Source organism: Triplophysa rosa, linkage group LG25, assembly GCF_024868665.1.
Source record: "Triplophysa rosa linkage group LG25, Trosa_1v2, whole genome shotgun sequence".
Lineage (NCBI taxonomy): Eukaryota > Metazoa > Chordata > Actinopteri > Cypriniformes > Nemacheilidae > Triplophysa > Triplophysa rosa.
The window spans coordinates 17,961,214-17,973,527 of NC_079914.1; the positions used below are offsets into that span (position 1 = coordinate 17,961,214).

General features: G+C 28.8%; 1 protein-coding gene across 1 annotated transcript; it reads right to left on the reverse strand.

The window, feature by feature from the left end:
• Positions 1-6,751: 6,751 nt before the first annotated feature.
• On the reverse strand, positions 6,752-7,838 carry LOC130548570 (valine--tRNA ligase-like). Its single transcript, XM_057325408.1, has 2 exons — positions 6,851-7,838; positions 6,752-6,765 (listed from the first exon to the last, which is right to left on the reverse strand). Exons 1-2 carry the CDS (start codon positions 7,836-7,838, stop codon positions 6,752-6,754), a joined length of 1,002 nt encoding a protein of 333 aa, XP_057181391.1.
• Between the last annotated feature and the right edge of the window lie 4,476 nt (positions 7,839-12,314).

A 12,314-nucleotide genomic window follows, 5' to 3' on the forward strand; every position in this document is an offset into this window, starting at 1 on the left:
ATAAAAGATCTTTAGGTACTAATATTTTCAAACAAATACATATTTATGCATTAAAATATGTTAAATAGATTTAAAAAATTCGATGTAGTAGAACCAATTATATCTTTTTCAGACACAGATAAAATGTTAAAAATACAATTTATTATGTGTAACAAATTAGCAGGCTCATTCTCTTTAACTCTGCCTCTTAATGGAACTGGAGTTAAGTAAGGGCAATCAGTTTCTACCAATAATCTATCAATTGGAATTAAAGTTTTTACTATATCTTTCAAGTCACGAGAATTAGCAAAAGTTATTATACCTGAAACAGAAATATAACCACCCAAGTCTAGACATCTTTCTGCAAGAAATCTTGACCCTGAAAAACAATGAATAAGAAATTTAAATTTCTTAGCCTGCATTTCTTTTTCCAAGACCCTAACTGTATCAGTATCAGCATCTCGAGTATGAATAATCAATGGAACTCCAGTTTCTTGTGCAGCATTTATCTGATTTAGAAACACTTTTTCCTGAACTGTAATAGGTGGATTATCATCATAATGAAAATCAAATCCACACTCACCAATACCAACAATCTTATTATTATTTGATACATAATCAATAATTTGCTCAACAGTTACATTTGCATCTACATGACATGGGTGAATACCTGCTGAGCCATATATACAATCATCCAAGCTAATTATATTTTTAATAGTCTCATTATCAGACCACATAGTTGCAACATTTAGCAAACAACCAACTCCTGATAATTTTGCAATTGCAATTGCCTTTTTAGGATCCTTTAGCATATGAAAATGACAATGGCTATCAACTATTTTACCCAGAAAATCTCTATACATAATTAATCAATCCTTAGTTATTCAATTCTTGGAAAAATTATATTACAACTATCAATTTTTGTACCAGTTTCTAAGAAGTTCTTATCACCTGCCTCATTCAAGTTTGAAATTTTTCTATTTTCAGACTTAACATGCAACAAATCTAATATTTTCTCTGCAGAAGATGGTATAAATGGCTGTAAATAAATAGTCAAAATAGCTATAGCTTCTAAACAATTTCTCAAAATATTACCTACTAACTCAGGCTGATTTTTTTTATTCCATGGAGCTTCATCATTTATATATTTATTAATCTTACCAGATATAGCAACCAAACTATCTAATGCATGATGAAAATCTACTTTCTCAACCTTAGATATGTATTCAGGTGCAAAATTTAAAGCTTCAGATACAATTGGATCTCTTTTTACTAAACCAGGAATCTTGCTATCAAAGTCTTTATGAACTATAGATACCACTCTCTGGAATAAATTGCCAATTGAGTTAGATAATTCTGAATTAACAATTTTCTTTATTGATTCATAGCAGAAGTTACCATCTTTACCTACAACAAATTCTTTAACTAAGTAATACCTAGACTGATCAACACCATACTTATCTTTTAAATATTCTGGGGAAATTATATTACCCAAAGATTTAGACATCTTTTGACCATCTACAGTCCACCAACCATGAGCCAAGATCTTTTTTGGAAGCTCAATACCAACAGCCAAAAGTAATGCTGGCCAATATACTGCATGGAAACGAGCAATATCTTTACCTATAACATGAAGATCTGCTGGCCAATATTCTAGATATTTTTTATCTGGATAACCAATTGCACTCAAATAGTTAACCAAGGCATCAACCCAAACATATATAACATGATTTTCATTTCCAGGAACTTTAATTCCCCAAGAGAAATTAGTACGAGATACAGATAGATCATTTAAGCCGCTTTCAACAAAGGAAATTACTTCATTAAAACGATAACTTGGAAAAACAAATTCAGGGTTATTTTTATAAAAATCAAGCAATTTATCTTGCCAGCCAGACAAACGGAAAAAGTAACTTTCTTGTTCTTCCCATTCTACTGGACTACCAAAAGGAGAAATTTTAATCCCATCAGCATTTACAGTAATTTCATCTTCTGCATAGAAGGCTTCATCTCTTAATGAGTGCCAACCTTCATATTTACCCAAGTAAATTTGATCATTTTCAACTAATTTATTCCAAAAATGTTCAACTGCTCTAGCATGTTCAGGGCTAGTTGTTCTAATAAATAAATCATTAGAAAAATTAAAAATATCACTTAAGCCTCTAAAGGAAGTACTAAGTTCATCACAAAATTCTTGAGGATTTTTTTTAGCTAAGATTGCAGCTTTTTCAACCTTTTGACCATGTTCATCTGTTCCTGTACAAAACTGTACATCATAATCATTCAATCTATAAAATCTAGCCAGTATATCAGCAATCAAGCCACTATAGGTATGACCAATATGAGGTTTATCATTAACATAATAAATTGGGGTTGTTATATAAAATTTTTTCTTTTTATCTGACATAATCTTCCTCATACTTAAATCAACCCATCACCTTACCTATCACATAATTCAAAGCAGCATTTCTATTTGTATTAAAATCCAATGAATTTTGCAAAATATCTCTTGATTCAATCCAGTGATCAAAATAGAAATTTTTTACCAAGTTTGAAGTAAACAAATCATATATTTCAAATTCTTCTGACAATAAATAGTCATCATTATAAAACAAATAATTAAATATTCTAACCCAGAAGCTATCATAAAACAAAGTAAAATTATAGTATTCATTATTTTCAATAATACATTTAGAAAAATTAGACACTTCAATAGCCAAATCATCAAAAGTAGTTTTATTACTCAACAGCAAAGATTTTTTAAATAAATTTAGCATTGCAAAATATTTATCATAAGATGAAAAAAATATTTTAGCTAGATAGGCACTACCACCGAAAATAGGCATCAATCTTTCCAATTTAGCATAATTACTAACATTATAACTTTTTTTTAAAACACAAGATAAATCATCAAAAGAAAGGGGTTTAAATAAAAATTTAGAACAGCGAGAAACTACAGATGGAATAACTTTAGAAATTTGATGTGATATCAAGATAAAAAACACATTTTCCACTTCTTCAATAGTTTTCAATAAAGCATTTTGAGATTGAACATTCATATAATCAACAGAGTCAACTATAACTATTTTTTTATCCAGATAATAATCATTTTTAAAATAAGAAACAAAACCAAGATTATTAGCTTCATCAAGTTTTTTAGAATATAATACTGATTTTATTGCAACAAAACTTCTAATACTTTTTATACAATCCAAAGTCAACAAACCACCTTTATCAGAACTACAAATCAATAAATTCTCATTTGATAAAACCTGTGATTTACTAACATTTTGAAAAAAAACCTGACATAAATTATATGCCAAAGTTGCTTTTCCAACACCTTTTATTCCCGAGAATAATAGTACATTTGGCAAACTACCACCTTTAATTAAAGAAAATAGGTATTTTTCCAAATTTTTATTACCAAAAAAATCACTCTGAACTAACAAACTTTCCTCCATCAGAAAAATCTTTAATCTGATCTAATGTACTTTCTTCTTTTTTATTTTCTTTATTAGATATTTCTTTTAGTATTTTAGATAATAAAGAAATTTTTAAACCATATTCATTAGAACAACCATACCTCATCAAGACAAAATAATTTCTATTAACCAAGAAACCATGCCAATAATTACCAGATTTATTATCCTTACTACCAACAAAATAAAATATATCATCACTATTAGGTAGTTCTAATTTATTATCTTGAATAATACCTTTTTCTTTCCATTCTGTTAAGCTTTTTCCATCAGATATAAACATATTAGATGCTTGACATGAACCAAAGTTAAAAAATGTCATATCCCAATCAAAATCAATTGGAGATATTACGCTATAGTTATCATTATTATCAATTTCTGACCAACCATTTTCCTGCAAATATTTAGCAATTGATGAGAGGGTTTCCAGTTTATTATTCCAAACATCTGCTATACTGTCATCAAAATCAACACCATAATCCATATATTCTTGTGGACTAAATCTAGTATTACCCAACTGCCCATACTGATTACTCAACAATTTATGTGGCAGAAGATTTTTCTCAGCTATAATTTTCATAGCAGCATAAACTTTACCTTCGATTTCATATGAAAATACAGACTTATTTAACATAGCAATCAAAACAGAAAATATATTTTCATGATAATTATCATAATCAGTTTTATCTGCAAACCAAATTGTTGCTAAAAAGTAGGGAGAAATTTTATATTTTTCTCCAACCAAATTTAACAAATCATAATTTTCTTTATAATCCAAAATGAGATTTGCTATTGTTTTATCATTAATTTCTTCAAAAAGATAATATAATAGGTTTACATTTTTTATACTTGGCAAATTAACATGCTTAACACTTGCCAAAGACAACCTAATTATATCAGGAGAAATATTTCTAAAATCAGCGCCTTTTGTTAACTGTTCAAAGATATCTAAATAGAAAACGCTATTAAAATTATTAGGTTTATTATAACAATAACTATACAACCCCAAACTACACAACTTATCCTGTTTTGCAATCACATTATTTTCATTAACAACAACAGGTGGTTCATCAAACAACCTAACAAAAATAATTGTTGCAAACACAGTCAATAGTATGACCAAATAATAAAATTGATAATACTTAAAAATCTTAATATAAGGTATGCAAATCCGATAAATTCTCTTAAAAAAATCCTTCATTCATACCTCTCTTTAAATATTATTATAATACAAAACAAAAGGACTGTCCAAGAACAATCCTTTATTTTTTAATTCAATAATAAAAACCAAATAAATTTAAGACAGAAAGGGAAATAAAATCAGATCCTAAAACTTAGATAAAAGTGCAACTAAAACAAAGTTCATCAAAGCACTAATCTATCCCTAATAGCTTTACCTTATGTAAAAACAGAACTTTATTAATTATAGTCCTTATGATCTTTATGATAATTTTTTGATGTTTCTTTTCCAGCAGAAACCAAACTAGTGTAATCCTTATGGTAATCCTTTGATGTTTCTTTTACAGGATAAATCCAGTAATAAACAAAAAACAAAACAACTGCAACACACAAAAATACGAATAAAGCCTTTACCCAATCAGACATAATACCTCCAAAAAATAAAAAGAATATTCTAGTCTAATTTTAAAAACAAAAAGTAAAATTTGTCTTAAGCATTAAAAAATAACAATAATATTTTAACTACTTACTTATTAGACCAATAAAATCTTGCAAACTAGAAATTTTTTCTTTAATATCAGCCAGTCTTTTTTCTTCTTGCAAAACAATATTTTTTGGAGCATTTGCAGCAAAACTGCTATTAGACAGCAAATTTTGGATCCTAATTTCATTAGACTTATAATTTTCAAGATCTATTTTTAATCTTTTTATTTCTTGTTCAAAAGATATATCAATTTTCAAAATTAAATTGTCAGAAATTTTTGCACCTTGATGCTTTTCATTAGCAATTCCAAAACAATAATTCTCTAAGTTGCACAAATTAGATAGAATAATCCAATAATTTTTAATCCATTCTCTAATTTTACCTTCATTATTGACAATAACTAATGAAGATTTAACATTATAACCAATGGATAATTGGGATTTTACTGACCTAATTTTCTTCACCAAAAATATCAAATCCTCAATTTCATCAGAATTAGAGGAAGATTGAGATTTAAGTTCTGGCCATTTTCCTTCTATATCATCTTGAGCATTATTAGTCATAAAATCTAATAAGTACAAAGTAACATGAGGCATAATAGGATGCAAAACTAACAATGATTGTTTAATTAACCAATAAAGTGTTTTTTTAACTTCAATGCTTTAATCATTTTTATCATTCTTAAGATAAACCTTAGACAATTCAACATACCAATCACACAAATCATCCCAGATAAAATGATAAACATTATCAGCAAAATCATTAAATCTATAACCCAAAATGAATTCATTACTTCTATTCAGCATTTCTGAAAATTTAAACACAGACCATTTATTAAATGACAAAGAAACCAAATCAGGATCGAAGTTTTTATTATTCAAATCATGAGCAAAACAGCCATTCATATCAGCAAATCGGACTAAATTCCAAATTTTAGTAATAAATTTATGTGCAGATTCAATTCTAGATTCAGACAAGCAAATATCTTTTGCATAAGTAGCTGATCTTGCCAATGCAAACCTCAAAGAGTCAGCGCCGTATTTTGATATAATTTGCAATGGGTCAATAACATTACCTTTAGATTTAGACATTTTTTGACCATTTTCATCACATACCAAGCCATGAATATATACAGTTTTAAATGGTATATCTTTCTGAAAGTGCAAACCCATCATAATCATTCTTGCCACCCAGAAAAAAATAATATCAAAACCAGTAAACAGAACATCTGTTGGATATTTTAATTTTATTTCATCCAATTTTTGAGGCCAATTCAATGTTATCATTGGCCATAAAGCGCTAGAGAACCAAGTATCTAAAACATCAGTTTCTTGAGTCAAATGAATTTCATGCAAATTTTTCCCCAATTTTTTAGATGCAGCAATTTTTGCTTCATCAACATTTCTAGCAGGATAACAATTACCACTATCATCATACCAAATAGGAATTCTATGACCCCACCAAAGCTGACGAGATATACACCAAGGCTGAATATTATACATCCAATCCAAATAAATTTTTTTCCAATTTCCTGGAACAAATTTAATTTGATCATTTTCAACTACTTTAATAGCCATTTCAGCTAATGGCTTAACATCTAGCATCCATTGATCTGTCAACATTGGTTCAATCACTGAATCTGACCTATCACCAAAGGGGACAGAATGTTCAATATCTTCAATTTTTTCTATCAAGTCCAAATCAGATAAATTTTCCAGGAGCAACTTACGAGCGGCAAATCTATCCAAACGCTGATATTTCTCTGGAACCTCACAATTTAATGTTCCATCAACATTCAAAATATTAACTGGGGTCAAATTATGTCTTTTACCAACCTCATAATCATTAAAATCATGACCAGGGGTGATTTTAACTAAACCGCTACCATAATCTAAATCAACATAGTCATCAGCAATAATTGGAATAAATTTCTTTGTTTCAGGAACCAAAACTTGATAATCATTCAATTGTTCAAGTCTTTGATCTTTTGGATTAAGTGCAATTGCAACATCACCAAACAAAGTTTCTGGACGAGTAGTAGCAACAACCAAAAACTGATTATTTTTAACAAATTTATTCCAATCAATTTCAGCAAAAACATCTAATAACTGATCTTTTTTTACTATTGGATACCTAATGTAATAAAGTTTACCAGGAAGGTCTTTTTTATCAACTTCCAAATCAGAGATAGCTGTCTGTAAAACACAATCCCAATTCACCAATCTTTTAGATTTATAAATCAATTTTTTTTCATACAAATCAATAAAAGCTTCTATTACTGCCTCTGATGACTGTAGATCCATAGTAAATCTAGACCTATCCCAATCACACAAACAACCTAATTTAGCAAGCTGATCAAGAATTATATTATTACTTTTTTCTTTCCATTCCCAAACTTTAGAAACAAATTCATTTCTACCAATTTTATCTTTATAAATTCCCTTTTTTAGGAGATCTCTTTCAACAACCATTTGAGTAGCAATACCTGCATGATCAGTTCCTGGCTGCCACAGGACATCATAACCGAGCATTTTCTTATACCTAACAACAATATCCTGTAGAGTACTATTTAAAGCATGACCTATATGCAAAGATCCTGTAACATTAGGAGGGGGCAATATTATTGTAAAATATTCACCAATTTTATCTCTAGAGCTTAAAACATCTATCAACTGACTTTTTAATTCTACTTCATTAATATTGTATCTTTTATCCATAACAATTAACCTTGCAATAATCAAATGAAAATCAATTAACAAGATCCTGATTTAAGGTTATCTTACCTTTTCTAACTTTAGCATCTAGAAACAGATGAACTTTTTTATCTAAAAATTGACACATTTGCAAACGTGATCTAGTTCCGATATTCTTTATTTTCTGACCATCTTTACCAATAAAGATAATCTTATGATTTTTATTACTCAATTCAACTTTCTGATAAATAAACAAGCCTTTATCATTTTCTTCAATTTTCACAGTATCCACTGTTGCCCCATAAGGAATTTCTTCATGACATGATAACATAATCTGTTCTCTTGTAATTTCTGCTGCCCAGATTTCTAAAGGCAAATCAGTATGAAAATCCAATGGATAAGCAGCAGGACCTTCTGGAGCTGAATCAGCAAAAACATCTTTCAAGACATCAATTCCATTATTTTTTGCAGCTGATACCATAAAAGTTTGTTCAAAATCTGCCAATTCATTTGCCTCTTTGGACAACAACAATAGATCTGGCTTACTTACCAAATCTATTTTATTCAAGACCAAATATTTCTTTTTTGAAAAATTCTTAATTTTTAATATTATTTCTTTTACATAATGAGAAAGGCCTGAACAGCCATCCACAACCACAGCAATAACATCAGCACCGTTAGCAGTAACCCAAGCACTTTCAACCATTTTTTGAAGCATTTCATTAGACCCATTATCAATACCGGGGGTATCAATAAAAACCACCTGACTTTTTTTATAATTTAAAATCCCTCTAACAGGAATCCTAGTTGTATTTCTTTTTTGAGTAACAATTGAAATCTTACGATCCAATATTTGATTCAATAACATTGATTTACCAGCATTAGGCAGCCCAATCAAAGCCACAAAACCACATTTTTCAATCATTTTTTTTCTCTTTTTTCTCTTTTAAATTTAAATCTTTTTCAAAACTATGCAAAAACTTTTTTGCTGCGTTAAATTCAGCAATCTGTTTCCTAGAGCCGCTTCCATAAACAGATTGAAATCCCTGAACCAATAATTCAACCACAAAAACAGGATCATGATCTTCTCCCTTAATTTCAACCAATTTATAAACTGGCAAACTAAGCTTTTTATCCTGCGCCCATTCCTGCAAAATACTTTTACAATCAGATTGGGATAAAGAAACACAATCAATTTTATCTTTCCAAAGACACTCAATTACTTTTTTTACAGACTCATAACCAGAATCCAAAAAAACTGCTCCCAAGACAGCCTCACATAAATCAGATATTATTGAATCCATCTTTTTACCATTAATAATATCTTTAGTAGCCTTAATTTTATCAAATATACCCAAGCCAGATGCAATTTCCATTAAGCAATTTTTATTAACACAATTATTATAATGACAAGATAATTGACCAACTGTGTAATCATTATATTTTTCATATAACTTTGAACTTATAACCAATCCCAAGACATGATCACCTAAAAATTCCAGATGTTCATAATTATCAACTGCAGAAAATGATTTATGACTTAAAGCAGATTTCAATAGATCAATATTTTTAAATTTATATCCTAATTTTTTTTCTAAATCTGAAAGCATAGACTAATTAATTTTTCCCATAAACTTAGCAAATGATACATTAATTATCCAACGAACAGGGTTATTCAAAAAATTCAAGTTAGTATTGAAGAAGAACCTATCAGCTCTACCAACCAACTCAGAACTTGAAATCATTCCCAAACCAGCTCTGCTATCAAATGATTCATCTCTATTATCACCCATAAAGAAGAAGTGATCATCAGGAACTATAAATTCCCTAGTATCATCATAATTTGAATAATAAATATTTCTAATTAGATATTCTTTTCCATGAAGATTTTTTTCAAAAAACAAATTACCATCAACTTTTGATACAGACAATTCTTTGCCATTAACATATAATTTTTGATTAACCATTTGAACCCTATCTCCAGGCAAACCAATTAATCTTTTTACAAAATAAATATCATTATTTTCAGGTTTAAAAACTATAACATCACCTCTTTCTGGCTCAGAGTAAAGTAATTTAGAATTCCAAAAACCAAAAATCTTATCTAAGAAAAAAGCATCACTTATAAAATTTCCACTTGGAAAAGAATTTTTATTATAACCATAAGCATATTTAGACACAAAAACCCTATCTCCAACCTCCAAACCAGGAAGCATTGAGCCAGAGGGAATAACAAAAACCTGAACAACAAATGAATTAATTGCTACAACTAAAAGTATAACTCTAAAAAAAGAAAAAATTGAACTTCTAGTGTACTTATTTCCAACAATGATGATCAAAAATACAGTAAACCAAAACAATAACAACATCAAAACCTCAATATTCAACTATCACGCTAGAAGATACAAAATTCTTCTCATCAGATAATGACAAATAAATTCTAAATTCTATCTTAACATTCATTTTCTGCAATTCATTAATCAGATATTGCATAGCACCATCATGTAAAATAATTGATGGCTTACCCATTGGAGAATGAACAACTTCAATATTTTTAGGATAAACACCATTAGTAAAACCAGTACCCAGAGCTTTACTCAAAGACTCTTTAGCGGAAAAAAACATTGCATATAAGTTATCTTGATTACCCTTATTACTGATATAATCAAGCTCATTCTCAGTATAATTTCTTTCCAGAAATCTTCTTTTTCCAAAAGAAAAATTAGCTATCCTTGAACTATCCAATATATCACTACCTATACCAAATATCATAGAAAAATCAACTAATTTTCAGAAGATTCAATTTTATTAGAATGGGAAAAAACAAAACTAAAATCCAAATTTCCATTTGCAGCTTCTTCTAATGCAACTGCAGTAGATTTTTGATTAGCAAACAATGAAGACAACCTTCCAGACTCAATTTCATATGCTTTCTTATAAATACATACAACACATTCAAACTTATTTGAATTATTACTTCTTATGAAATCTTCTACCATAGCTCTTGACATAAAATTTCTCCATTTTTAGTTCAAGTATACATTATAGCAATTTTTAAAACACTAGCAAGGAATTAGCTCTTATCTCTAAGAATTGATGCTTGTGATCTTTTCCAATCACGTTTTTTAATATCTTCTCTTTTATCAGGGTTTTTTTTACCTTCTGCCAGAGCAATTGTAACTTTAATCAAATTTCTATCTGACAAAAATACTTTTATTGGGACTATTGTCATTCCTTTTTGACCAACTTTACCTTTAAGTTTATGAATTTCATTACTTTTCAATAAAAGTTTTTTCAACCTAAGTTCATCATGATTACCATAACCTTTATATGAGGCAACATTCATATTACTAATCCAAAGAGAATCTTCATGAAAAATCACATAAGCATTTGAAATATCAGCTTTACCATTTTTAATAGACTTAACTTCTGATCCGAGCAAAACCAAGCCAGCATCATATTTATCCTTGAGAAAATAATTATAATTTGCCTTCTTATTCAAGAGAATTATTTTCATATCAATCCTAAATCAATTGTCAAAACAACAAAATAAAAGCTTCTTACTATACTTTTCCTTAGAATCAAACAACAAATTAAGCTTTCTTTATTGATAATAACTCAAATTATCATAAAATCACATCTTCAAAAAAAATACTATTAAAACTGTAATAATTATCATTTATTTATATAATAAAAAACTAAATTAACCAGAAAAATACAACTAATTATTGCAAAATTTCTGCATTTAAATCATTCTATATCATGAAATAATGAGGTTTTGGAATATGAGTATAAAATATGTAGAAAAGGAATTGTCAAAAATTATTGACCCAAAAAGGATCAAAGTTAAAATTCTAAATAAGTCTAAGATTAAAGCAGAGAAAAAAACTGACAAGAAGAGTGATGATGACAAAATTAGTGTTGCCACACTTTTAAAGATGGTATTTGATGCAATCACTGAGTCTGTAAAGGATGAAAGCAGAGTTGTTATTACAAAATTTGGGACATTCTCTGTAGAAGAAAGAAAAGCACGTCCTGGAACAAATCCTATTACCAGACAAAGAGAAATATTCCCTGCTAAGAAGGTTATAAGATTTGGTGCATCCAAAACATTAAAGAAGTACATTGCTGAATAGTTTTTTATTTATAGGCGGTCTCTAATTTTTAGGGATTGCCTTGTTTTTTATTATTTTTTTCCTATATAGATTTTTGTCAGAGATTATTTTATAGGTTTTGTAGAGATGAAGGATTATTATAAGACACTAGGAGTTTCAGAGAGTGCTACATCTAGTGAGATAAAGTCTGCATATCATAAGCTAGCGAAAAAAATGCATCCAGACCTTAATCCTAATGACAAAGACATAGAGAAAAAATTTCAAGAGATATCTGCTGCTTATAACACATTAAGCAAGAAGGAGAGCAGGGAAAAGTATGATCAAGAGAGAAAATTCTCTCAATTCCAACCGCAAGGTAATCCAAACTGGAGCAATCAACAAAGTC

What these genes read in the sequence shown, in the direction of transcription:
- LOC130548570 (XM_057325408.1), bottom strand. Translation starts at nt 7,838, where the DNA reads ATGGATAAAAGATACAATATTAATGAAGTAGAATTAAAAAGTCAGTTG.